Raw genomic sequence first — 27,801 nt, 5'->3', positions numbered from 1 at the left:
ACCATTTACATATAGATGATCATAAATTATTTCTCAGTCTGTAAAGGAATGATGGCTGGAGCATGAGAGTTAATGTGAATTCACTTATGCATGCTTAAATAAAGTTATGAATTATAAAGCTCCCTTTTACAGAGGCACTAATCTTAATGAATATGGCTGCTTTAAGCTTTCCATTTTTATGTTCCTAAGTGATTAATGAATTATTGAAACATACTCCTGGAGCCGATGCATGGTGTGCTAACATTTCAATTATAATCCAAAAATGGGCGTCTTATCCTCGCTGCCTAACATGATCAGCCGTCCTGGCCTTTTCAACTACTAACTCTAATTTCAAAAGAGTAGGATGCCAGGGGTGGCCTTTGCTCCCTGGGTTCCAGAGTTTCTGTTGGGGATGTGTCGTGGTTAATCTTACTGGGATGATTAACACTTAGAGAGTCTGCACCACGCCTTGGGGCCATGGGCTGGTGATACCCAGTGGAATAGGTACCCAGACGAATAACGTGTGGTCTTAGGTACCAAGAGGAATAACGTGGTCTCCGGCATTCTATAACTCATAGCCCAGCTGCTCTTAAGACTCGAGATACACCGGGTTATGGGGTCCTTATGAACGTGAATAGTCTAGGTTATGAATGTAGAGGTGTAGAAAATTGGGAGAAAATGTATAAAGGTTCTAAATGTGACCTTTATTCAAGAAAAAATATTTTCTGAGCCCCTACCACATGCTAGGCATAATTTTAAAATCCGAGGGGATACAGAAGTGGGGGAAAAAGAAAAAGATGAAAATCCTTGCATTAAGAAGTCGCATTCTAATGAAGAAATACAAGATTTTGGTTTTATTTGTTGTTTAATCCTGAAAATAGTATTTTGCCCTGTGTGATTTCCTTTGTTCTTCCACAAGTAAACCCAGGAGAACATTCTGGGCCAAGGGCTCCAATGAATTCGGTCTGGCTGAGCTGTCTTGTGAATTAATCAAGCAAGTGGCTCCCCCATGCTGAGGATCTGTCTAACCTGCTCCGTGGAGCCTCTAGAGACAGCAGTGAGCACGTAAGAGCAACTCTGAGAGTCCGTCCACAAGCTCCTGGAGGGACAGAAACCACTAGGATCCACTTCTGACTTTCCTGATAAGCAGCTCCCCAGTTGTGCTAGAATTATTTCATTAAGGATTATTCAAGAATTCGGAATTTTTAAAATATCAGAGAGATTATCACACAGGAATTCTTTATTAAATTGTAACCCTCTAAATAGAAATGTCTCATTTCAGCCATGAAGGTTCCGGGTTCATTAGTCTGTAGCTTGATACTGTTTGTGGCAAAATTCTAAACTGGACGCTCTTCCATCAGTTGTGTCATTGGAATGGAGGTTCCAATTACACATCCCGCAAAATATCTGCACTCTAACGTGCTATATAACCTGGCCCCTGCTACCTCTCAGTAGGCAGTTACCAGGCTTCTCAGGGTCACCAGCTCCAACCACACAGCCCCTTCCTGTGCTTCCCACACGCCAAGCACATGCCTACCTCAAGGTGCTCGCTGGACCAACCACCTCCTCTGCGTGGCACGTGCTTCTCCCAGTCTCTATGGGACTCCCTCCCCAGGTCCTTAAGTCTCCTCCTATCGGGGAGGTCTTCCCTGACCACACAGTCCTACCCTGCTTTACTTTTTTCCATAGCATTTATCATCACTGGAAACATTTTGTGAATTGGTTTATCGTACATGTACGTGCGCGCGCACACACGCGCGCACACACACACACACACACACACATGAATAGAAGCTTGAGAACAGGGATTTAGTCTATTTTCTTCACTGCTACAACCCCAGCACCTAAAACCAGTATCCACTGAGTTGTGGGCATGCAAATAGTTTTTAATGAACAAATCAATGAAGTGAAGAAAAAAAAACAAACCTAGGATGCAAAATTGTGTAATTGTATATTGGGTCTGAGCTTAATTTTTTGAAATAGGGGCAGGACAGGAAAAAAAAAAAGACTGGAAGAAAGGGCCAACATGTTAAATTCTTTCTGACTTTCCAAAGTTTCTAAAATAATCAGACATTATACCCACATTCATAAAATGAAGTGAAATGAATAAAAGAAATAAGGTAAAACAGAAGGAAAAAAGCCAAACATACTGTAGCCTCTTAACTCTAGTGCTAACTCTAGTGCTCTAAGCTAAGGCCCATAGTCTAAGGAAGGTCCCAGAACCCTCCCTGCCCCCCCCCCCCCGCTTCCATCCCACTTACCAGTCTTAATCACCACCCTTCAAGCTTTTTAAGGAGCTGGGATTAGGATATTAGTCTTATTATTCTCTAAATTGTCAATCACAGTGTCTGAGGCATACCAGACCTTGAGGCTTGATTCATGTGTTTGAGAACTAACACAGCAAAGAGCTCCTACCTCAGCAAAAAGCATCCCACGAGAAAGATCAACTTTTCAGAATGCAATGCAAGTTTTCAGACCTGAAACTACGTCTTTGACTCTTTGTCTCTGAAAAGTTTTGGAGTTCCTTTCTTCAAAGTAAGAGAGTCATCAAAGGCTTATTAACCCATGTTAACAGCTCCAGGGGGTTTGGCCTCAAAGTGATCAGTCTAGATCCAGCTCCGGATGAACTGGGCCTGATCCTGTTAGCATCCACCCTGGGGCTTTTGAAGAGGTTTTGCTTTATTAGTGACATGAGGACACATCTCCTTTGCAAGACTTCTGGAAGACAGGGCCCCATTAATCAGCCCGGCCACAGAGCTTCCAGTGTATAGATGCAGACACTCTTGTAGTCCATGATAAATAAATGAATCCATTCACAGCCCCCAAAAGCCAAGGCCAGAGTTAAACTGTGCCCCCAGTTACTTTCTCCTTTGTTTCAGGAAAAGTCTTTTGAAAAACATACCCTTTGGGAGCAGGAGACATCCAACAGAGAAAACCCTTTGGACTTCCCTCCTACTTAAGGCAGCTACAGAGTTGGAGGTAACAGAATAAGCTGGTTCCCACCAAAAAGGACCCACCTGTAATATGAGGGACTCCTTATCTCCTTCTAGACGTGCTAAGCGTTCCTGGTACGTTTCACTACTAGCAGCACTGTGGTGATTTACCTGGGACTAAAGGGAAGAGGAAAAAAACACACACTTAAAAGCCTGGAAAGACATCTTACCAACTTCCAAATGAAGTATGCAATTGGTGAGGTCAGTTTCGCTTATTATCTATGCAAAATCACCCACCTAAACAGGAAACCACAGGATTTCAAAACTACTACAAGGAGGACCAGATCAGATGCCACTGATAGGCATGCCATGAAAGGTGGCAAAAACCACCCTCTGGGTGACCTCACCTTTGGCTAGAAAGGCCTCGGTGGAACTCCAGACCCGGCGGTGCTTGACGTGACTGGGCGTGTTGGGTCTGGTTTAGCTGGAGGCACAGCCGGCCAGAAGCACCAATAGCAATAAGGGTCTACTCTTTGAGACCAGGGAGCTGGTACCATTCACTGAGGAACTATATGGGAACAACTCCTGCACTGATCTTGTCTCCTGACTCTCACGCCAAAGTTCTCCAGAGCCGAGGCACACCTCACGGCGTGGAGGCTCATCCTGAACATCGCAGGGAGCCTGGAGGATGAGGGATGCCAAACGGAAGGCCCTTCATCTACTCGCACATCCCTTTCAGAAGTGGCCGATCGCACCCCTCAATAAGGGCTCTGGCAACCAGGGTGGCACATGGAGTTGCTGCAGTGTTAGAGCTGAGAGGAATAAGCTAAGAAGAAACGTCTTGAGAAGAACCCAAATGACAGCCAGAGGGATCTCAAGGGCCAAGCAGAGGGAAAACACAGGAAATACCAAGTAGTCGGAAACCATGGAAAACAGAGGAAAGGGAGATTTCAGATGGCAGTCGAGAGGCAAAGCTTATAAAATGCCCTGAGCTAGAGACAGGAGCTGCAGTCACTTCCTGGGTGTGTCTGCCCTGGTTGTAGGCAGGGAGGAGGGAGGTAGCTGCTAATGGAACTGAACTGGCCCAGTGCTACGACTACACCCTTCTTCCACGAGGAATTTAAGGGCCCAAACCAGAGGCGCACAGTAGGCCATCCGGGGGCTCAGCGGTCTGAAAAAGCAGATCTTATTGCTAAACGGGGAAGTGACACTCCTTGACACCTGGCTGGTCCAGCGGAGTCAATGCTCCAATGTTCGTAAGGCGGGTATCCTATATCCCAAAGGAAAGTCACGATTGTAAAAGGAGAATGTCAGAGAGGAGACCAGGCACAGAGAAGGGCCCAGAAGTGGTCCCCTTCTCCTGAGCCCATTTCGCCACATTCCAACCTTCAGAATGGGCTTTCCAACCACACCCCACCTGCCCCATTAGGAAAAGATACCTCCTGCCTTCCCTCGTCCCATCCCTTCCCCAGTGCACTGCCTAGGTGAGGGCAGGTGGCAGAGCCAGGCCTGGTTCCAAAATGAAACAGGGACCAAGAAATCTGCATTCAAGCCGTGGAGTGTCACCTGTGAGGGAAGCACTGGCTGTCTGTCGAAGGTGCAGCGGGAGGGTGAGCCCAGGGGCCACTTCCCAGGGCAGCTGTGCCAGGCACAGGCCAGACGGACAGGGCACCCCTGCCATTCCCCTGCCTTTTCGTCTAGCCCCTCTCCAGTCTGCATCTTGTTCAGTGTTATGGAAGCTCTTTCATACCATAAACAAAGGGCCTTAGCAATCACTAATGGCTTCTTTGTGTTGATAGCAGTTTATTATTGTTCCATTAATTAATATTCCAGTCATCACACGGTCAAACACTGACTAGTATCCAAAGATATAATTAGAACCTACATTTCTCAGAGCCTAACAAGAAAAGAAAGGAAATAGCTCTTAAGCAGCAGGTCAATTGCTTCTCTGTCCAAGAACTCACATGATGGTGACTTTCAGAGGAGAGAGACTGAGAACAGAAAGGACCCAGGCACCCAAGTGAAGCTGTGTGGATCCAGCGCCGAAGTCAGCACATGCACAGGGCCACCCACCACTGGCAGCTGGCACTTCTCCAGCAGGGGACGAAGGGAAGGCTCCTTCCACAAGACTCCGGCCAGCTACCGCACCACCTGAGCCTCAGTCAAATGGAGTGCAGTGTGTTCATACGATAAAAGACCTACCCACACAATCACCCAGAGAGGCAGCTAGCTGACCAAAAAAAAAAGAGGAAGGAAGGAAGTTGATATCATAAGTTCAGTTAATACACAAAATGCGTGCCATAGAGTCTATAACACATGCTAGAAGTAGATTTAAAAAAGAACAACTGAATCTACTCTAGCAGCCAATGGAAAAAGGGAAGCACGACTGAGTTAAAAGATGCACAGATCAGTATGACAAAGTCAAGCTAACTGCCTAGGAGAAGCACAGCTCTTCCTAAGGAAGGGAGAACCATCCCTTGTTTCCACAGAGAGACTTTGTGTAGTGGGATAAACAACATTCGTGATGATATCCTCACAGTAAACGGAGCCCAGCAGAACTCACTGCTTTCCTGTGATGTTCTCAAAATAGGTCAAAGGTTAGTGGATAACGTGGGCCAAAAACCAAAGCAATTCTACGGAGACCAGTACGATGTGGTCCAAGTACCGTCCTCTAGACACGAAGTGGGCACTTAGGCAGCGCTCACCATGTGCCAAGCACTGTCGAGAGCACTTTGCATATATTAATTCATTTAATCCCTCCCACAACTCTGCTAGATAGGTACTATTTTTATTCTAATTTTACACTTAAAGGAACTGAGACACAAAGTATACAAACAAGGCACAAATGGATTATTTGCCCAAGTTACCATGTACGAAACCAGTAAGCTCTCTGTTACAGCTTGAGGAACAGATGAGTATAAATTTTGTTTTATACATTGTGATTGTATGAAAGTTCACTTAAAATAAGGTGTAAAAATGCTGTCTGAACCTAAATATCCATTAATAGAGGAGTGGATAAACTGTGGTTCACCCATATTGCAGACAATCTGTAGCATTTTAACATGAGGCAGATTTTTATGAACCATCATAGAAATACAAGACATATTGGATAGTGAAAGCAGCAAGATCCAAAGAACCATGTGGTGTGACACTAGAAAACAGTACCATCCAGCTCCGCAAGTACTGATATATATATATGAAGGTAAATAGATCCAGTGTCTGGAAGGCTACAGAACAACCCTTAACAGTGCTCTCTTTTGGGGAAGTTTCTGGGCTACGAAAAGTTGGGAGTGGGAGGTTTGGTCAAGAGGGGCTTTAACTATAATATTTGAGCTTCTTATAAAAATATATTTGGGCTTCCCTGGTGGCACAGTTGTTGAGAGTCCACCTGCCGATGCAGGGGACACGGGTTTGTGCCCCGGTCCTGGAAGATCCCACATGCCACGGAGCGGCTGCGCCCGTGAGCCATGGCCACTGAGCCTGCGCGTCCGGAGCCTGTGCTCCGCAATGGGAGAGGCCACAGCAGTGAGAGGTCCGCGTACCGCAAAAAAAAAAAAAAAGTTTATTTACTTGAGTAATTAAAATATATTTAAAAATCTAGAAGCACCGTTTGAGTAGCTAGAACAGTTCTTGGTGCTTTTTTCCTCCCCTAACAGACTTGAGGGGGCACATCCTTCCCCAGCAGTCACACTGGCCCATGTGGCTGTGCTGCATGTGGCAGAAAAGTGCCTCCTTTGACCCAAATCACCATTGTAGACGAGCAGGGCATCTTCCTCTCATACAGTTGACCAAAATCACTGCTGTTCTCTAGCAAGCTTTTGAAAGGTATTAAACAAGACTGAGATGGAAACAATGTCCCAGAAAGAAGTCTGCCACATCGTTATCCCTTGCTTTTGGTGAAGTTCAGAGTCCTGTGTTGTCACATTCTACAGAAGACGGACAGCTCTCAAGAAAACTGCACTCAAGCCTTAGCTGGTCACAGACCAGGATAAAACACACCTCTGCTTGAAGAACCTGGAAAGCAACTGAGAACAGGGCCAAGAAGAACATCTTGTTGAATGCCAACATTTATTAGCCAAAGGTGAGGATTTGAGTTTTGAGTGAATAAATGCATACTCCTTATTCCAGTAACTGGGCAACAGGTTCAGTCACTTTTGGGCATCATTCTTGGATTATAAAATGGCTGTATCATCAGGGCATAAAAGGCCAGAAGGTTATGAAAATTATTGATAAACATGTTTAAAAAGACAGAGTCGGGACACAGCTCTGTTTTGCCCGACTTTCAGAAGAGCTTGCTTTCTCAGAGGCTACATCTGCTTCCTTAATTCTAACAGTGGAATTGTAGTAGAAGTCTTGGATCAATACTGAGATCATCAACTGGGTCCCTGAGTGATTCCAGGTTTGGGAGTCTCTGAAAAGTCTTGTCCATATTCTCTATTAGGTAACTTGGTGATAGAGCAGTTGCCCAGCTCTCTATGCATAAAGTCAGATGGAGAGAACCATGCCAGCATTCCACCGAGGAGGAGAAAGTCACACCGAATTCCGAAGGATGCTACATGCTAAGTTTCGATTCCTCCCCGCTCTGGGATGGCAAGTGATCTAAAGGAGAGTTCTATACTGTTCTACCCTGTTAAGGATGCTCAACCCATTGATAAATATAAATTAAAAAGAGGTCATTTTTACTCAACTAATGATGTTAAGCCCCTAGGCTAGACCTGTACAACGGACTTCTGATGTACTAAGGTGTGATATACATATAGTTGATCAAATTTTTCTCTTCTGTTTTGATGGTTATTTCTACAAATGTGACAGGGAAAAATGAATCTTCTCATCTAAACTTTCCATCGTCAAAGCTATCCCTGAAACTATAATTCACCTTAGTTACCTGATATAATATTGTGTGGGACCAAGAGATATTGTGAAGGCCAGAGATCTGCGTACCCTATGGAGGTGAAATGGCAACTACAGATTGACATTTCCACGTCCTCTTGCGGCGCTTACTGAAGAGCGCCACAGTGAAACATACTCCCTCTCTCTCATATCACAGAACTGAAGCAGCACGGGGAGTTCTTCTTGTGTGTATGTTGTCAATAACTCAGAAACTTTAGCCAAGACTATTGAAGTTAAACCACCTTTGCTTCTATCAAAATTTTACCCTCAAGAGGCTGGACAAAGTCTTGAATAAAGGAATCCATCTTCTAAAACCCAGATCTCTTGGAGGCAAATATAAAACACAGCTCAGAAACGTCACATCAAGGTCTTCCCCAGATGCTCAACATAACTATTAGAGAAATGCAAATCAAAACTACAATGAGGTACCACCTCACACTGGTCAGAATGACCATCTGCAAAAGTCCACAAATAATAAATGCTAGAGAGGCTGTGGAGAAAAAGGAACCCACCTACACTGTTGGTGGGAATACAAGTTGCTGCACCCACTATGGAAAACAGTATGGAGATTTCTTAACAAACTAAAAATAGGGACTTCCCTGGTGGCGCAGTGGTTAAGAATCTGCCTGCCAATGCAGGGGACATGGGTTCAAGCCCTGGTCTGGGAAGATCCCACATGCTGTGGAGCAACTAAGCCTGTGTGCCACAACTACTGAGCCTGCGCTCTAGAGCCCGCGAGGCACAACTACTGAAGCCCACATGCTGCAACTACTGAAGCCCGTGTGCCTAGAGCCCATGCTCTGCAACAAAGAGAAGCCACTGCAATGAGAAGCCTGTGCACCACTACGAAGAGTAGCCCCTGCTCGCAGCAACTAGAGAAAGCCCACACGTAGCAACGAAGACCCAACGCAGCCAAAAATAAATAAAAATAAAATTAAAATACCTTTCTTTAAAAAAAGAAAAAACAACTAAAAATAGAGTTACCACATGATCCAGCAATCCCACTCCTGGGCATATATCCAGAGAAAACTCTGATTCAAAAATATACATGCACACCAATATTCATAGAAGCACTATTTACAATAGCCAAGACACGGAAACAACCTAAATGTCCATAGATAAAGAAGATGTGGTATATATATACAATGGTATATTACTCGGCCATTAAAAAAAAGAATGAAATAATGCCATTTGCAGCAACATGGATAGACCTAGAGATTATCATACTAAGTAAGTCAGACAGAGAAAGACAAGTATCATATGATGTCACTTACATGTGGATCTAAAATACGATACAAACGAACTTATTCACAAAACAGAAACAGGCTCACAGACATAGAAAACAAACTTATGGTTACCGAAGGGGAAAGGGGGTATGGGGGAGGGATAAATTAGAAGTTGGGGGACTTCCCTGGTGGTGCGGTGGTTAAGAATCCGCCTGCCAATGCAGGGGACACGGGTTTGAGCCCTGGTCCGGGAAGATCCCACATGTTGAGGAGCAACTAAGCCCGTGCGCCACAACTACTGAGCCTGTGCTCTAGAGCCCGTGAGCCACAACTACTGAGCCCACGTGCCACAACTAATGAAGCCCACGTGCCTAGAGCCTGTGCTCTGCAACAAGAGAAGCCACCGCAATGAGAAGCTCGCGCACGGCAACAAAGAGTAGCCCCCACTCGCCGCAACTAGAGAAAGCCCGCGCGCAGCAACAAAGACCCAACGCAGCCAAAAATAATAAATTAAAAAAAAAAAGAAGTTGGGTATTAACATATACACAGTACTGTATATAAAATAAACAACAAGGTCCTACTGTATAGCACAGGGAACTATGTTCAACATCTTGTAATAACCTATAATGGAAAAGAATCTGAAAAAGAATATCTGTGTCTATATCTATATAACTGAATCACTTCGCTATACAACAGAAACTAACACAACATTATAAATCAACTATACTTCAATTAAAAGAAAAAAAAAAGGTCTTCCCCAGGCCTTGAGAGTGACGTTGCTGAGAGTCCCCTGGAACAGAGACAACACAGCACCTTGACTCTTACAGACTGTGGCCCTCTTTCTAGAAGACCCAAAACACTGTTGATGCTGAGACTGTGCAGGCCTAATATACAGCTCCAGCTATCAACAGCCTACAGTGGGGCTATCTTCTAAGCCATCTCTAAATGGAAGAGAGAGGCTTCAGGATGATGTGGCAGCTGTGCAGGCTGATCCATGGTTGGGGGTCATGGAGTTGACCATGATAGTTAATCAGACTCAGTGATTAGGAGAGAAGTGGGAGGATGGAGAAAGGACCGTGTGGGTCCAGGAAGCACAGGACTGACCACCAAGATTCCAGTATGGACAGAGTCTCTATATAAAGGGCATTTGGGGCTACACAAAGACACTAGACTAATCTCAGTCCTGCCTCCACCTCTTCCACGGGTCAGTGAGTAAGGAGTTTACTCTTGGTTAAGTTCCTCATGCACCAAGAGCTGAATGCTAGCAGACTCAAGAAATAAAATAGGTTTTCCATATCTTGGGGGACATTGCCTTTTTATCAGGGATGTGATTATCAGAGGATATTTAAGGTTCCCCCCCCCCCGACACACACAGGCAAAACCCTTATCATTAGTTGCAAAAAAACAAAAACAAAAAACCAGACTAGTCAATTTCCCTCTTGCTCTCTTGCTAAGAGAAAGGAACAGGCTGGGGTCATTACCTTTGCTATAACTATGTGGCACGAGTGAGGGCTGCCATCTCCTTAGAGATATTCTCACCCCTTCCAACCTCCTGATGCAAAGCTTAGATGGTTGGAATCTTTCCTCTGCATTTTTAAACTTGGAAACAGAAAATGGTAGTAGTTGTGCTACAAGGTTCAAAGGTTGTCAGTGGACATGTCTTCTTCCAGGTGGAGGAAGTTGGTTTGCAGCATGAGTAAGCTATGAAGCCAACACACAAATGAAAGCCAAGAAAGAGAGACTGGTGGCATTCTCACCCCTGGTTCATGCTGTCCAAAGGCAATGATACATCCCTGCCCTTCCTATTGGTCCCCTCTTGGCCTACACTGGTTCAAACCGAGTTTCTGTTACTTGCAACCAAAAGTCCTGGCTAATGCATTTGTCTCAAATGGTGATCGGTCAATTGACTGAAATTCACTCCTCTAGAAACAGACTTACAAGAAAGCATTCCTGCTATTTGGATATAGTACTGAGTTACAAAGGGATTCTACCTACCATTGCTTGATTTGCTTGCACTGGTAAACTTAAAGACAGAATTGTCAGTTGTGAGCCAACTATAGTTAAAACCAAGATTATCATCAAGGGCTAATAGGGATCTACTCTTGTGGCAGAGGGTGTGTCTGTGTGGGATGCATGAGGATAAAAAAGGAACCCATTCTCCTTTGTGTGTGAAATGGATGACTTTCTATCCACCACCTGTTGGCCTCCATTCTTATTTCCCAAGCAGAACAAGAAGGTTAATTCAGGGAATGATACAAGATGCAACAGGCCCATGGCATCAACTGGGTGTGTGTTGGAGGGGAGAGATGAAATAAACAAAAATAGGTTAAAACACAAGAAATAAACAGGAAGCTAAAGTAGGGCTAAAAGATATAAGGGTGGATGGGAAATGAATAAATGAAGGGCTGTAAGAACATAAAAACACCTAACAACTGTTTAAGAAGCTATGTTGAAAGAATTAACACGTCCTGTATAGCTGTACAAATGCCAGGTCTGAGAGCTGCAGCTTCCCTGTTCCCACCCTTTGCTCAGCTGGATTTCAAAGCAGGGGATCCCTGGGGACTTCGTTGGGGGCTTCCATATTCATGTAAAGAATTCCTGCAGCCTTCTCCTCTACAAGGTAGGACCTCCTGTGCAGAATGATAGCTGGGAACGATTAAGAGGTGAGGCTGCACTAACCATGCACAAGCTCAAGTAGGTCACCTCATCTCAAGCTTCCCATCCTTTAAATAGAGGAGATCATACCTCACAGAGTGACACATGATCAGTTAGGTCATTAAAAACAAAGACGTGTGGGAATAAAAGTGCAGAAAACTCTTTAGAGCAGGATGCTCTAATATTTCCTCCATGTAATATAAACAGTTTTTGAATGATCGTGGAAACACGGAACTCATTGATGTGGCTTTGTTTAAACTAAAAGACTGAAATGCAGTTAAGACACAGCTCTTCCCTTGCACTGACAGCTTTAATGAACTCATTCTTTTTGTGCAAAAGAACAAAAGAAGGCAACATTTCTGATTAGGATACCTATGAAGTATCTAAAGATCTGAACAAACAACCCAAAGTTACAATAACCAAAATACTTTCGGGCTGGAAAGAAAAAAAGTGCCTAAGGGACAACACAGAACCCATTGTTAGCTAAGAGCCCTGGAATCGTGCCTGCGGTGCACAGCCTCGAACCTGTTCCCTTTCCATCGTCTCTGAAAAGATGGCCATGCTTGGAGTTGCATGTACAGGAACTCAGTTTATACTGAGCACAGTGAAAATTTCAATAGCTAATGATGACTAATCATAAACGCTTGCATTTTTCTTTCTGTTCCAATCTGAAAGTCAGGTCAAATTTAGGTTAAACATGAGCTTTCCAGCTGAGCTGTGCCCCCACCAACCAGCCCCCGCCCCCAGCAGCCTCCTCAGAGCCATCACCCTCTGAGTCTAGTGGCTGGTCAGCTTCCACGATGCTTGCTCGCTCTTGGTCCTTCCACTGTAGCTTGGCAAAGGGATGGCCATATTAGGTCTCTGCAGAGTTCTGGAGGGGGTGCTTGGTGGCACGGATGGGGGCCGTGCAGAATCCCCAGGAGTCTGACTCCTTCACAACCTGGCTGGCCTCTGCTGGCCTCTGTGTGCCCTCCAAGTGTGCTCTGGCACACTCTCGGGGATGCTGGGTGAAGGCAATGTCCCACGGGACCTCCTGTCAGCACGGCACTTCACTGAACACGGGGAAAGTGCTGGTTCCAGAACAAACAAGTGGTGTGGAGGAGAGGTCGCGTGGGGGTGTCACTTGGTATGCGAGCACGGAGTGTGGGAAAAGCCTAAGGAAGTCAGCTCCCCTGTGAGACAGCTCCTAGTCAGGGGGATCATATCAAATCCAGAAAACCCACCTCAAGAGAGTCATGGCTGCCAAGCACAGGGGAGATGTGAAAGTCACTAAGGCTATACTTCAAGCTCAGGACCACCGCTCACATAACAAGCTTTTGAGAAACTTGGAAAATGTAGACCTTAAAAAATAAGGACCAAAAAAACAAAAAAGAAGTAGATCATAGAAGCTACAATTTCTATTACATGTCTCAGGTTACCCATCGCCAAAGGAATCAAGCAGAATGAATGCAAGCAGGTGCTTGTAAAAAGGAAAACTTCTCCTAGATGTTTTGGTTAAGGAATTTAAGGCCTTTCTGGAAGTTATTATAAAACCACTTTTTCCCAACAATAGCCAAGCCCATCCACTACCTCTGGCACAGAGGTAAAGAAGTTTCTTCAAAATGCAGCGTGAGTAGAGTACAGTCAGGTCCTTAGCTACCAGGAGCCCAACGAGAGAGAGATCCTATCCTGACCTTGACCTCCTTATGCCCTCCACCTCTCTTAGTTGCAATTATATATAAGGGGAGGCTAAGTGTCGCTGGTGGGGTTGTCACTATCAAATGATCCACCATCAGGGACGAGCAAAGTTCATGAATAGCAAATTAAATAGCTTGGTCAACCAATGTTCACATAATTATGCTTCATTCAGTTATCTATTCAGTGACTAAATATTCCTGAACACCTACTAGGTGCCACTCCCTGTGCTAGGCAGTCCCTGCCTTGAAAGAGCTCTGTAGTCTTACACTGAGACGTGATAAGTACTGTAATAGAGTTAGTTTTGTTTTGTTTTATTTATATCTTTATTCGAGTATAATTGCTTTACAATGGTGTGTTAGTTTCTGCTGTATAACAAAGTGAACCAGTTATACATATACATATATCCCCATATCTCTTCCCTCTTGCCTCTCCCTCCCTCCCACCCTCCCTATCCCACCCCTCCAGGAGGTCACCGAGCTGATCTCCCTGTGCTATGAGGCTGCTTCCCACTAGCCATCTATTTTACGTTTGGTAGTGTATATATGTCCATGCCTCTCTCTCGCTTTGTTACAGCTCACCCCTCCCCCTCCCCATATCCTCAAGTCCGTTCTCCAGTAGGTCTGTGTCTCCACTCCTGTCTTACCCCTAGGTTCTTCATGACATTTTTTTCTTAGATTCCATATATATGTGTTAGCATACGGTATTTGTCTTGCTCTTCCTGACTTACGGCACTGTGTGACAGACTCTAGCTCCACCCACCTCACTACGAATAGCTCAGTTTCGTTTCTTTTTATGGCTGAGTAATAGAGTTAGGTGTGTGTAAGCCAGCAGCAGTGGCATAGGGGAGGGGCGAATCGATTATGCCTTCAAGGGAGAGGAGAGGCTTTACAGTGGAGTCCCCACTTGAAAGACTGAGTCTTGAAAGCTATGACGGAATTCCCCCAGAAGAATAGAGAACGGTATCTTTGGAAAGAGTCTTCCTGATACAGATAGGCTATCCATGAAGCCACGATCGCCACCCTTCAGATATTCTGGTTTCCCAGAACACAGAAAACAAAGAATCTCTTGACAGTCTATCTATAAGCTTTCCAGCCAAGGGGCTGGTGTGATGCACATGAAGGCTCCTAACTGATCATCCCGGGAAGCAGGACTTGGAGGTGAGAGAAATGCACTGGATTCACCAAGATCTTGTTCCAAGATTATAGCCTGGCATAAGCTTAGTCCTTGCTAAATTCTCTTGATCAGGTGGCTGGATGCGTAAGGAACCTACAGCACTTGACTGTAGGAGAAGTAGTATTTACAAGTGTGCTAGTATCTTGTGAAGGGAGCATATTAAAGCCAGGAGCAGAGGAAAAACAGGAGGCTCTTTGAGTGGTGCTCTTTCCTCATCTTGCCAATTCCAAGAGACACACTGACTCATGATTCTTAAAAATACCTGTCGGAGACAGAGGGGCAGCATCAGGTGCCAGAGTTGGGGATGGAGGAGCAACTGTGACTGTTTCAGCTCACCTGGAGGCATTAGAAGTAAACGGCCTGACGTATCTTGGCTCCTGAGATAGAAGGTCCAGGCATTTCATCAATCAAATAGCATAAGAGAAAGATCCACAGGTGGAAAATGTGGGATTAGGTAAGGGCCAAAGAGAGGAGCTGGTCCTTTGGTCACAGGAATTTCATTAAACCTACAAGATGCCCAAATGGGAATGAATTCCAGGGAAAATGGATGGGAAACGTTGCTTGGGAACTAGAGGCAATAAGAACATTATAGAAGGACTTCGAAAGCTTTCTTAGGGACAAAGCCAACGTGAAGTGGGTTTGGGAGTGACCAGGAAGGAGTAGAGATGTTTTTAGCCTGCTCTTGATTTCAAGATTCCTGATGGTGAAAGGAGGGTAAGTTCTATAAGGCAGCATGGAGAGACAAAGTACATGGTCAGAGACAGTTTCATTTTTCTCTAAGAATCAAGGAGAAGCGTTTTCTGCCAAGGACATGGGACAAGGAGGCAGGGCAGAGTAAAGAGAAGAAACAATCGGAGAACAACAGGATGTGGAATAGCACTGGATCAGGAGAATAGGATACTGGGATAGCCTTGGTGGAGAGAAGGGACTCCTGACCCATGAAACCAAAGGAAGTTGAAAAATGATGGCTGTGGGGACTTCCCTGGGGGCGCAGTGGATAAGAATCCTCCTGCCAATGCAGGGGACAGGGGTTCGAGCCCTGGTCTGGGAAGATCCCACATACCGCGGAGCAACTAAGCCCGTGCGCCACAACTACTGAGCCTGCACTCTAGAGCCCATGAGCCACAACTACTGAGCCCACGTGCCACAACTACTGAAACCCACACGCCTAGAGCCTGTGCTCCACAACAAAAGAAGGCACCGCAATGAGAAACCCATGCACCGCAGCAAAGAGTAGCCCCCGCTCGCAGCAACTAGAGAAAGCCCATGTGCAGCAACGAAGACTCAAAGCAGCCAAAAATAAATTTATATAAAAAAAATACGCTTTTCATATTCCTTTTAAAAAAAGAAAAATGATGGCTGTGAATACTGTTACCTTTTGTGGTGGTGGGGAGGGAAGATGAGAAGTTCATCTATGTGTGGCTAATTTTTTTCAATGAAGTAGGTGGTGACATCAGTTGAGAGGGGAGTATAAGGTTGGGGACAAATGGAAAAGTGTGAAAGAGCTGATACAGGGATGGGGGAGGGAAGAATGCAGGGATGAGTCAAGGGACACCCCCCCCCCACAAGTGCCGATGCCAGTTCATGGAACTACCAATGGCTGTGCTGCTCTGGAGCACCCACCCAAGCTATTCAGCAAATGACCCTGGTATGATGCCCCTTTGCCAAACCCTGCTGGGAAAGAGGTGTGAGGGCCTCTCCAAATAGCTGGCAGACAGGAGTCACAGATGGCAAAATTCTAGCTCCTAAACTATGCTGGAGAATATGATGGGTGGACATTTTGGGTGCATTGGCTAAAGATGGGATGTACCCTTAGGAAAATGAGGACAGCTAGAACCCTTGAGTAACCATACCCACTGTCATCCTCCTCCTGGTCTTGAAAAAAATCTCTGCCCAGAATCAAGTCTGGGCGCATGGCTCTAGAGTAACCAGAGGCTGTCAGTTGTGGCCAAGGTCATCGTCACCATAACATCTATGAAGCATTTTCTAAGCACTTTACATACATTGAACTATTATCCATATTTTACAATCAAGAAAATTGAGCCCCAGGGAGAGTAAATCAATTGCCCAAGGTCACACAGAGCTGAGATATGAACCCAAGGAGTTGGATACAGGATCCGCGTTCTTATCCAGTGCAAACAACTTTCACAGAAGCCGCTGCCTACTTCAACTTTAATTGCACTCTGACTTGAGTACAAGGCAAGTCAACGTCTGGGGCCAGGATGTCTTTGCAGCTCTCCTGGCCCAAGTGGCCAGGCTACTGGATCAACCGTTTGAGCACCAGATGACACAGAATAAAGTCTCACATTAGCAGTTTGAGTTCATCCCATACTGTACTACAGAACCCAAGCCAATTGCATGGGGGAGCCATGATGATTCCGTTTTTGTTTTTTTCTTAGGGGGTGGGGGTGGGGTGGATGGGGTTGTGACTTCAGTTTGGAATTTGGCTCCAACACAGAGTCCTAGAAGCCAGCAGCGGTGTGAAGATACTGACAGTACTGGGATTTCTGTTCCTGGGAAAATAAACTCCTGATCAGAGGGCAGCGGGTGGACTCCACAGACCCTGCTTTGTTGCTATTTTGAGAGGCTCTTTCAGGACTATGTGGGTTGGAGCCACTGATCTCAAACCAGGGCAGGTGTGAGCTGTTTTGAGAGTCAGTCAGGAACCAAAGAGCTGAGGGGTGGAGACCCTCTGGACGCTTATGGTAGATTACCTTGTCCCAGGGATCTGTCTGTTGGGGAAGGCACTGGAGGACCAGCCCTGGTCAGCCTTCTCTCAGCAGCCACTGGGGCCTCTGGCTACTCATGGTGGGCCAGGTCCCAGCTGTCTCCTGCCGGTCTTTGCTTTGAGACCTTGACCTGGAATGTGGAAAGGGGCCTAAGCTGAAGGAATGATGGCCTAAGATGCACTCCTAGGAGAGAAGCAAACTGGTCCCAGCTGTTCCTCTTTCAATATCCTCCTTCCTGGTAATGGCCAAGAGCAGTTAACTTTTGTTGAATGTTCCCTACGTGCATGGTTCTCTAAGCATTTAACATACATTATCTTACTTGATCCTCATAAAACCTGTATGTGGCTGGCACTATTACCTTCCTTATTTTATAGACGAACTCCAGGATTTGAGGTAATATGCCTAAGATCACATAGCTAGTAAGTGTGGCAAAGCCAAGAGCCCAACCCAGGCTTTACTTCAAACTGCATGCGCTTAGCTAAACAGTACGCAGCATCCCGTCCTCCAAAGGCCACGAGACAATGTCTCTTTTCTCACCAAATGCTTCTCCTCTAGCTTTGGGCCTTCTTAGCCATAGGCATCTCCCCTTACTGTCCCAAAATTCAAAGACTCTCTTGCTCCGAGGCATTGACCTCTTGGACTGGTCCAAGGGCAAGGGTTCCCAGCCTACCAGGTCACACCTTATCCAGGCACCTCTTCTGCTGGAACCACCCCGTGTGTGGGAACATGAAAGAAACAGCATGTTTCCACCTTCAAAAACCTGAGCTAAGAGAAACCTGCTCTCCAAGCCACCCCAGCTTGAGGAAGCACGTGGGAAAGGGGTGGGTGAGCCAGGCAGATGGAAAGTGCTGGGTACCCAGGCTGGAGTCCACTGCATGCAATACAGGGAGGAGGTCAGCAAAGGACTGATGGAAAAGGAGAGCCCTGATGGAGTCAGATGAAGTGGGTGGGAATTAGGAGGAGGACATGGAGGCAGAAGCTCAGAAAAGGCAGGGACTACATGTGGGAGCTCGTCAGATATAAAGAGATGAAATTAAAATAGATATAAATGATGAAACTAAAAAGGTAAGTTGAGACCAGGTTAAAAAAATGTCTTAGGGCTTCCCTGGTGGCTCAGTGGTTGAGAGTCCGCCTGCCAATGCAGGGGATGCAGGTTCGTGTCCCGGTCCGTGAAGATCTCACGTGCCGCGGGGCGGCTGGGCCCGTGAGCCATGGCCTCTGAGCCTGTGCGAACGGAGCCTGTGCTCCGCAACGGGAGAGGCCACAACAGTGAGAGGCCCGCGTACCGCAAAGAAAAAAAAAACAGTCTTAAAAGCCAAGCAGGCAGAAAAGCCTCGGCTTTCTCGTCCAGACTAAGGGCAAATCCTGGGGCTTACAACCAGGGTCAAAGGATGAAAAGGGATTTTTGTTTATTTATTTGTGGTACACGGGCCTCTCACTGTTGTGGCCTCTCCCGTTGCGGAGCACAGGCTCCGGACGCGCAGGCTCAGCGGCCATGGCTCACCGGCCCAGCCGCTCCGCGGCATGTGGGATCTTCCCCGACCGGGGCACGAACCCGTGTCCCCTGCATCAGCAGGCGGACTCTCAACCACTGCGCCATCAGGGAAGCCCGGAATTTTTTTTTTTTAAGGGGATTTTAAAAAGAAGAGTCCGGCAGTTTTGTTTCAGGTAGAGAATAGGAAAGATACTGATTATACTGCCTATGACATATCCAATACTTTTTTTTTTTTTTAATGCTCCTTAAAAGTAGAAGAAAAATGTTTTGCTATGAGTCTTTCCCAGGGGGTCTGAAGTCTCCTCACTTAGAGCTTCGCCCAGCCGACTTCCCACCATCCAAAAGAGTCAGAGCTCACAGCCTGGGTCTCAGGACTGAAAGAACCTCCTTACATTGCCTTGCAGGCAGAATTATTTCCTCCACAGACAGAACTTCTGCACAAGGTACAACATCTGTCCCAGAGGCTGGGACATGGCACCTACAATCCCAGGCACATCGCGGCTGTTAAGACCTCCTGGTTAAAAAGCTTCAGTTGGATACAAGAAAATAAAAAGTGATGGGAAGTGCACTTCACACCTATTTCCTCCAAAACCTTTTCAATGAGGCTTTTTCAATTCTTAAGACAATGGATGAGAGCTTTTACCAAAATGTCTGGTCACCTCAGCATGCTCTCTGGTGACTGCAGTGCCCCCATCCCAAAGCTGGGATGGGGCTGAGCACAAACAGATTTCTGCTGGGTTCCAAACCCATAATTTTCTACCTACTTGGCCATAGAAATGAGGAAAGAGAACTGGACTGGGAGACAGAGAGCAGGGTTCAAGATCAGGCTGCACCACTTATAGCCATAACACTAATAGCCATGAGGTTCCTAGCCTTTCTTGGGCTTTTTTTCTTTTTTTGCGGTACGTGGGCCTCTCACTGCTGTGGCCTTTCCCGTTGCGGAGCACAGGCTCCGGACGCGCAGGCTCAGTGGCCATGGCTCACGGGCCCAGCCGCTCTGCAGCACGCGGGATCTTCCCGGACCAGGGCACGAACCCGTGTCCCCTGCATCGGCAGGCGGACTCTCAACCACTGCGCCACCAGGGAAGCCCCCCTCTTGGGCTTTTTTAAATGAGGGATTTGTACTAGTTGATCCCAACAAGCCCTTGAGCTCTCTAATTTGGTTCATTTGCCTCACTTTTCGTGACACAGCTTACCATACACCATATCACAGCTAGAGTAATTTTCATAAAATACAAATTAGATTCCCCAACGTAGCTCATGACACTTCCCTACTACAAGTCTCCCATTATACAAACGACGTCACCCACAACCCTTACTGTCAGCTGCTTATCTGTCAGGCCTTCCGTGTCCTGTGTGATCCGGAACCTACCCCTAGCTCCTAACCATCACCGCGCTCAGACGTGTTCTTCACCCCATTTTCCACCTGACTCACTCCTACTTCTCCTTCAGTTTTCAATGAAGTGTTACTTCCTCAAAGAGGGCCCCTGACTCCTCCTTCTCAATCGGTAACAGACCTTGATGATGGCTACCAACAGTTCCTCTTCTTGGCTGTATTTATCAACTTGTAAATTTCAGGCTTATTTCCTGGGACTATTTAACTGGCATCTCCCAAGTGGTAGATAGGAGATCCACAAGAGCAGAGACTGGTTCTACTTTGTGCTCACCACTGGACACCCAGTACCCAGAACTTGATAAATATTTGCGGAGTGAGAAGTGCAGAGGGCGCACGCCAAAGCAGGCCCAGGGTTGGGGCGCTGGGGTCGGGGACCTTCTGAGCCGGACACTTCCTGTCCCTCCTGTTCTACAGTTACAAGGTCAGATCTCTTATCTGTCAGCTGCTTTTGCCCTTCCTCCCTCTGAAAACATTCAGCCTCAGTGTGAAAATAGATGGATACCCATCCTTGCAGCTCAAAGATGGTGACAGAAGAGCGAGCCTTGGTTCCGTGAGTGTGGACGCTACTCCAGCCCCCAGCACTCACCCCACACTCTCACGCTCAACCCCTACAGAGTCGGCAGGAACGACTTGCAACGCCAGCCCTTGGCCTCTGAGAAGCACGCAGAAGAGGACTTCAGAGAGCCTCCACCCCGCAACGCAGCAGCTCTTTTGGCTGACAGCACACTGACTAATCTCCACACCAGAGGACTTCCGAGCAGAGAAGAAGCCCAACAACTTCTGAATCCAGTGCGTTTGAAAGGCAGCGGCCTCTCCGCATCCTCACGCCAAAAGTGGTGGGCACCTTCTTCTGGTCACGGTGTCTGGAGCCTCCAACTGTTCACGTGCTCAAGTTAAAATAACGCACTCTCCTCACTTCATTCTTGCCTTTCTGCAGAGGCTCATTCACTAGAATGTCAGAGGAGAAACAAAGGCAGCTGACTGTTTTCTCCCCTAGTGTCTATAATTAGATTCTTATGGAGAACTTGGCCACGACAGGGCTTCGCCGGACAAACACCTCCCCCCTCCACACACGCACACACACACACAGTGTCTCTCCCCTCACTCATCTCCACGGAGACCCAGACAAAGCAGCCAGTCACTTACCCTTTTCAGCCACGCGAAATGCTTGTAAACATCAATATCCCCATCCATGTTGGGTACCCATGTCAGCAGTTAGATTCCTTGGTTGAAAAAGCCCTTTTTCTGGCCAGAGACCAAATTCTCTCCTCTTCCTTGCTTCTGCCCCCTCCCCCTCAGGAACGTCAAGCTGTGTTCAAATTTCCCCAAGTCCCCTGGCCTGCGTCCGGCAGCCTTTCCCTAAACAGTTTCAGAGACACAGTGGCTCAGACCAGACCGTGCTGCTCCTGTATCCACCTCCCACCCCCCCCCCCCCGGACACACACAGGCACCAGCTCAGGGGCACAGAGCCTGCAGAGCAGGGGAACCTAGCAGAAGAGGGGTGGGGGGGGGGGAAGACAGGCTTGGCCAGGAATTGTAAACACACACACACACACACACACACACACACACACACGGGAACATTCTTTTCGGTGATAATACCAGAGCCTGCCAGAGGGAAGCAGTCCCGAAGAAAATTCCTCGTCTGGCTTCCCCCTTCTGGAGTGGCTGGAACTCATTAGGGAGAGACCCCGGTTTCCTGTCTCAGCTCCACTCTGCATTTACCCACAGGCTCCCAGCTGCTCTCAGTTTATTTGGGACTGGGGAGAAGACTAAAAATAAGCGCTGCTCTTGGAGGAACTGCTGGTTCCCACACACAGCCTGACTCCCACCCAGCAGCCCACGCCTACCCCTCTTCCTCCAGGCTGGTGTCGGGCTGTGCCCTGAGGGAAGCCAGTCGTTTCCAAATAAGAACAAATTCAGAAGCAGCTCCAGTCTGGGTTCTTGGCCCTGCTGGGGGTTTGCCGTCCTGGACACTGGGGGCGCCGTCCGGTGCTGCAGCCTGCGAGACCTCTGCTGTCAGCCATCACCACAGGGCTCCCCGGGGCCGCATTCTGCACGGGAACAGACGGGGCAGAGCTTCTGTCAAGTGCCCGCCTCGCTGGCTGTCCCCAGCCCAGGCTAGCTGCTTCACAAGGCAGGTGAGGCCACCTCACGTGTGTCCGTGAGATCTAGGGAGCACTCTGGGTGGGAGCCTTGGGAAGGCAGCAGGCTGAGGAGACAGGGAGCTGCATCTGCCTTCTTACTGGCAGGTCACATGCTGGCTTGCCAGGGTGGTCTGTCCAGCATTCCCCACAGGCTGCCCCCCGCTTCCTCACATTCCCACCTCCTCTGAGAGCTCCCCTAAAAACAGCTTTTCTCCCTTGCCCAGCCCTCAACGTGTGGCCCTCGGCTCTGACTGGTTATGAAAGCAGGCTTTGATGTGGGTGCAATGGGAACTGTGGTTACACGCAAGGGCTCTGAGCTCTGCTGCCCGAAATGACTTGCAGACACACATCTTGTGACTGCGTGGGCCTCCCCGGCGCCCTTGGGGGTCACCAGGGGGTTTCCTGGAGCTCCCACCTCAAGAGAGGGCTCTGCTGGGTGTTGTCCACAGCCCAGAAGCAGGGCCCGAGGACAAGGCAGAAAACACACACAGTCCCCGGCAGGCTGGCCCAGCCCACACAGAACACAGAGGTGGCAGGAGGAGGGCTGTGGCCAGCAGCTGGCATGAGGGGAGGAGTAAATTCCTGGAGACACACCCAGATCAGAGGCCAGAAAGGAAAAGCAGGCTCAGCTGCCCATGCCCTGAGCTCTAGAGCCTTCTTCTGGCCTCTGGCTCAGTTCCAGAGTGCAGCCCGGGCCTCACCCGCCAAGGTTCCCTGCCCAGAACTAGGATAGGATGTGTTAGTCAAGGTCTCTAAGGCTGCAGGGGTGGGTAGGCCATTTTACTTTTTTCTGTCTAAAAACCTGGGAAAGTCAAATGAATTCATTTGGTCAACACACGTCTGCCCAGCATCCAAGGCAACTGAAACCCACTTCTTGCCCTGGGTAAAGAACTTCCACACGGTACATGATAAAGGTGTTCCTGGGGCTCCGGGGAGGAAGAGGCAAGACAGCTGATTTGGGGGCTGTATGGGGAGAGGTCTGCCCACCCTTGGCGGGGGGATCAGTGTCCGCTGGTAGGTTCTGGTGTGAGAGGAGGAAAAAGAGGGGACCAGGCGGCAACATGGCTGCCTCTCAGCCTCGCTGACTCCGACCTGCCTCTGGGGAAGCTGGCTCCCCGGCACCCACCCACCCCCCTCCCCGTGTCACCACCTGCCCTGCGGCACTGAACCACACCTGTTTACACATCTGACCACTTCACCAGACGGGAGCACATGTGTGAGCCCTGATGGACCGCTCTGATCTCCACGCCTAGCACGATTCCTAGCACACGGTAAGAACCTGAACGTTCTCCGCGTGAAAGAGTGAGGCTCAAATGGTGAGACTGGAAAGATAAACCTGAAACTCTATGTGGAGAAAACGAGTTTCCCCAGGGTAAAGATGCTCGACTCAGAGAAGACAAGACAGAGCCAGCTTCATCTATTAGCTCAACTCATGTGTGATGAATGGGGTGGGGAGTGAGGAGGGGAGAAAGGGAAAGGAGGGAGGGAGGGGAGGGAGGGAATCCAGACACGCTGCAGCTAAATTCTTGACATATTTTCATGGTATCCTCAAGTAGCAATTCTTACCTCAGGCTTTTTTTTTTTTTGAAACCCCTAAGTATACTGCACTTCAACTCAGAATCCACAAGATAGCACTCCAAAGGCCTAGAAGCAAAGCCATGGCTGCAGCCCCTCACTCCGAAGGCCATCCCAGCCAGGGGCTCCTCACCGTAGGCCACAGAGGGGATTCGGAGGATCAGACAGGCCCTTGAGTACGTTCATAAAATGTATATAAAGCACTATTTGGTAGGTATAAATCACTATTTCTCTGAAATAGTTTTCCTCAGGTCATCAAAATGATCCATGACTCCCAAAAGATTGAAAGCCTGGGTTTTATCTGGTCTTAGTAGTTACTCAGAAAGATTTAGGCTGCCCTTATTAAGGCAGGACGGGGGCGGTCCTACTTCTATAGCACTGCCCTGTGAGGTAGAGAGACTCCCAGGGACTCCCTGGATCCATCACTAAACAGAGACGTTTTCAGGAACCACATAGTATACATCAATAGGAGTCATTACAGTGACCCTGTGGCCCTCGGAGCCTTCCCAAAAGTAACTCACATCGACCAGACTCAACTCACTACTGTCTGGAACACGAGGCAGCCAGCTGAGGGCAAAGGGCAGGCAACTGAGCATTTGGGGAGCAAAAGCACAGCTAAGAGGCCAGAGTGGCCAGGGGAACTCATACAGACTGCCCTCCTCCTTATCCCTGGGTCCAGGAGGGGAACCCAAGAAAGTCACTTATCTGGCCGGAATCCCATGTATGTGTGGGAATGATTGGGGATGGAGTTCCTGAGACTCTCCTCCTCCTGCCAGCGGCCAGGAGTCAGCAGCATCTAACTGGGCACAACCGTGGACCGAGAAGGGGTCACGTGCTATTCCGCTGACCTCTCACTGGCATTCTGAGCTCCAGCGCAGCCCTGAGCCTTGGCCTCTGGGCCACGGTGACAGCTGTCAGGACGGACCTAGTAAGTCAGACGGGCTTGTGCCCTTCAACAGGTGCGCTGCACCGTGGGCCTGCCTCTTGGAAGAGGAAGGGGAGGAGAGGGAAGAGCTAGCCTGAGGTCACTGCTCCTCGGGGCTGGCAAGTAAGTCCTGCTTGTGAAACAGGCATCCTGGCCACCGCAGCCCAGGTCCCCAGGGTGTCCAAGCACGAAGACCCACCTCCAAAATGAGTTAGCAGAAGGGGCGGCACACTGCCCGTAAAGGGCCAGATAGCAAATGATTTAGGCTTTGTGGGCCATATGGTTTGTGACAGTCGACTCCCACTTGTAGCGCAAAAGCAGCCACAGCCAATGTGGAAAGCAGTGAGGGTAGCTGTGTTCCAGCCACACTTTTTTTTGTGAACGCTAAGATTCAAGTTTTATATCATGTTCATGTCAAAAAATTGTCTTCTTGTGATTTCTCAATCACTGAAACACAGAAAAATTATGCTTAGCTCACAGGGAATAAGAAATAGGCAGTAGGCCAAGTACAGGCCATAGACTGCTGACCCCGGGGGGAGGATGCTGCTTCTCCATCTTTAGTGAATCACCAGGGCTAGAGGGCTTTCTTGTGAAAATGCAGATTCGGACCCAGCAGGTTGGGAATGGGGCCCGAGACTGTGCCTCGCGAACAGGCTTCCAAGTGATGCTCACCCTGCTGGTCTCAGGACCATATCTGAGGAGTAAGAGGTTAGGAGGCTGCTTCCGGAAGGTCTTGGAGCCCCATGTACTGAGCGGTCCTGCCTGGAAGTGGGGCTCCTCTGGGGCCTCCCTGCCTGCTAGCGGGCGCCTGAAAGGAAGGAGGCCCGGTGGTGTGCTGGCAAGCCCTCTTTGCGGGTGGAGGGTTGGGGGTGTGTCCACATGCTCAGACCTCAGGTCATGCTAACCGGGCAACATTGCCCACCACGTCCCCTAGGCCCGAAGCAGGAGATTTAGTGGGGAAGGATTTATCTGCTCCTTCACCAGTGTTTGCACATTCTTGATCATTTATTAACATTGGTTCTGAGGGACTGAAACAGTCTCAAGTCAAGTCTGAAAGAAGCCAGATCTCTGGAATTTAGTAAGGTACAATTTACTTGGACAGCGGGGAGAGAAACCCGAAATCCAGGAAAATTAAAACTGCTAAGTTTGCAGTGGCTGAAAGCCCCTAATCTGGGGTGCTGTGACAGGAAAAAAAAACGTATTCAAAATCCCCCAAGGTACAGGAGACTTCTCTAGGGCAGGGCCTGACAGACGCAGGGTCAGGAAATGGAGGCCACCCTAATTAATAGCGCACCAGCAAAAGGCACTGGAATTAAAAGGTGTTTGGAGGGCTTCCCTGGTGGCGCAGTGGTTGAGAGTCTGCCTGCCGATGCAGGGGACAAGGGTTCGTGCACTGGTCCAGGAAGATCCCACATGCCACGGAGCGGCTAGGCCCGTGAGCCATGGCCACTGAGCCTGTGCGTCCGGAGCCTGTGCTCCGCAACGGGAGAGGCCACAACAGTGAGAGGCCCGCGTACCGCAAAAAAAAAAAGGTGTTTGGAGAGATCTTCTCGCCTTTGACAATGGAAGGTCAACTCTGTGCTCCCAGGATGGGCCCTCATCCCTCTGGTCTCCTTCCCCTGCCACAAACAGTGGAGGCCTCCCGGGCCTACCCTTTATCCACTGGGTTCCAAGGAAAATAATTCTTTTTTCCAGCTGACTCAGGTACACTGTCCAGCGGCTTCATTAATGAGAGGAACTTATGTCCTCTAAGCGTTGGGAGGGGGTCGGGGGAGGCAGCTATTTTCTCACATAAAGCCCATACCTTCTTCCTTGGGCTTTTAGACTTTCCAGCATTTGTCCCTGACTCCCACCTAGTGGCTTCTTCCAGTACTACACAGAGACAAAGAGCCTCCCCACAACCAGCACACCAGCCTAGCAGGAGTCCCTTGGGAGAGAAGCACAGTAAAGACAGCGCTGTCACCTACAACTCTCGAGCTCTCAAGTTCACACCTATAGTGGGGAGAGCAAGAAACACGCACTGGAAATTGGCTCACATAGGCTTCACTTATTTCTTTTTTTGAAAAAAGAATCACCAAATTTCCCCTTTTCTAACATCCAGAAAGCCAAGATTTTCCTATAAAACTCCCGTCTGTGACTTTCCAAAATGAACGTGTTTGCCACGTAAATACCCCACCCATCTCTTGCTCCTGGCCCTGAGCGGAGAACAGAGACGAATCGCAGGGCACAAGAAACTCAAGCTCACGGTTTATAATTCGTAAAACAGCTTCTCCCCCCACCCCCGCTTTTTTTGTAACTCCTCTGGCTTTTTAATACGGTGAGCAGATTTGCTTCTCTGGCCGGAATGAAAGACTGCAGGCTGAACCTAGCGGGAACGTCGGAGCGCCGGGAGCTGAAGGAGCCGCCATCTGTGACACGGCGGCTGCACTGACAACGGGGGTGGCCGTGCACCCTCCCGGGCTGGTCTTTTTGTTTCTGGAGAGACTGGTTAAGAAGGTAGCTGAGAGCACGCGAACATCTGACGGACAGACTGACACAGGTCAGCACACACCCCAGAGGGGCCTTACTTCCCTTACAGCCAGGCCCAGAGGAAGCTGCCGATTCAGGGCCTCCCATTTCACGGCTCCAGAGATGACCAGAGATGGCGGCCTCGGCCGAGCCCCGACATGGGGCAGCTGTGCCTAGAGGGGCTCCCTAACCTGTCTCCCCTTTGCAAACCTAAATGTCTAGACCGAGGAAGGCAGGGGCTGGTGGCTACCAGGGGGGGCCGCTCTATAGCCTTTAAACTGCAGGACTGGAATGCGTGGCCGGATCCTGCAGACGGACTGTCAGACCAGCTCTCCTTTCCAGTAGGGAAACAGTCCCAGAGGAGGGAAGAGAGGTTCACCCGTGGCCACATGCGAGTGGCAGAGAGCCGGCCTTTTGCCTCATCCCACACCGCTTCACCCTGGTTTGCTCCCCTCCACCTGCCCAAGCACGCTGGCCAGGACACCTGCACCCT

The 27,801-nt window shown here is 48.4% G+C and overlaps 1 protein-coding gene across 6 annotated transcripts in view; it reads right to left on the bottom strand.

Annotated features, from left to right (window-relative positions):
- The window catches only part of PPFIBP2 (PPFIA binding protein 2), a 142,821-nt gene that overhangs the window by 56,613 nt on the left and 58,407 nt on the right, over positions 1-27,801 (bottom strand). For 3 of the 6 annotated variants that reach the window (XM_029207209.1, XM_029207213.1, XM_029207205.1), the window contains exon 4: positions 2,997-3,089. The exons of 1 other annotated variant lie outside the window; for it this stretch is intronic. In XM_029207209.1, coding sequence (XP_029063042.1) covers positions 2,997-3,089 — 93 coding nt within the window. Of the gene's footprint in view, positions 1-2,996; positions 3,090-21,299; positions 21,557-22,003; positions 22,208-27,801 lie in introns of those variants that run through there. 2 more of the 6 variants (XM_029207211.1, XM_029207207.1) reach the window with 2 other exon arrangements.

The sequence above is a fragment of the Monodon monoceros genome, unplaced genomic scaffold (genome assembly GCF_005190385.1).
Source record: "Monodon monoceros isolate NGI ecotype Baffin Bay Population unplaced genomic scaffold, NGI_Narwhal_1 Super_Scaffold_7, whole genome shotgun sequence".
In the NCBI taxonomy this organism is placed as follows: Eukaryota; Metazoa; Chordata; class Mammalia; order Artiodactyla; family Monodontidae; genus Monodon; species Monodon monoceros.
Note: the sequence above shows the minus strand (reverse complement) of the source record. Positions and strands in the feature narration are given on the sequence as shown.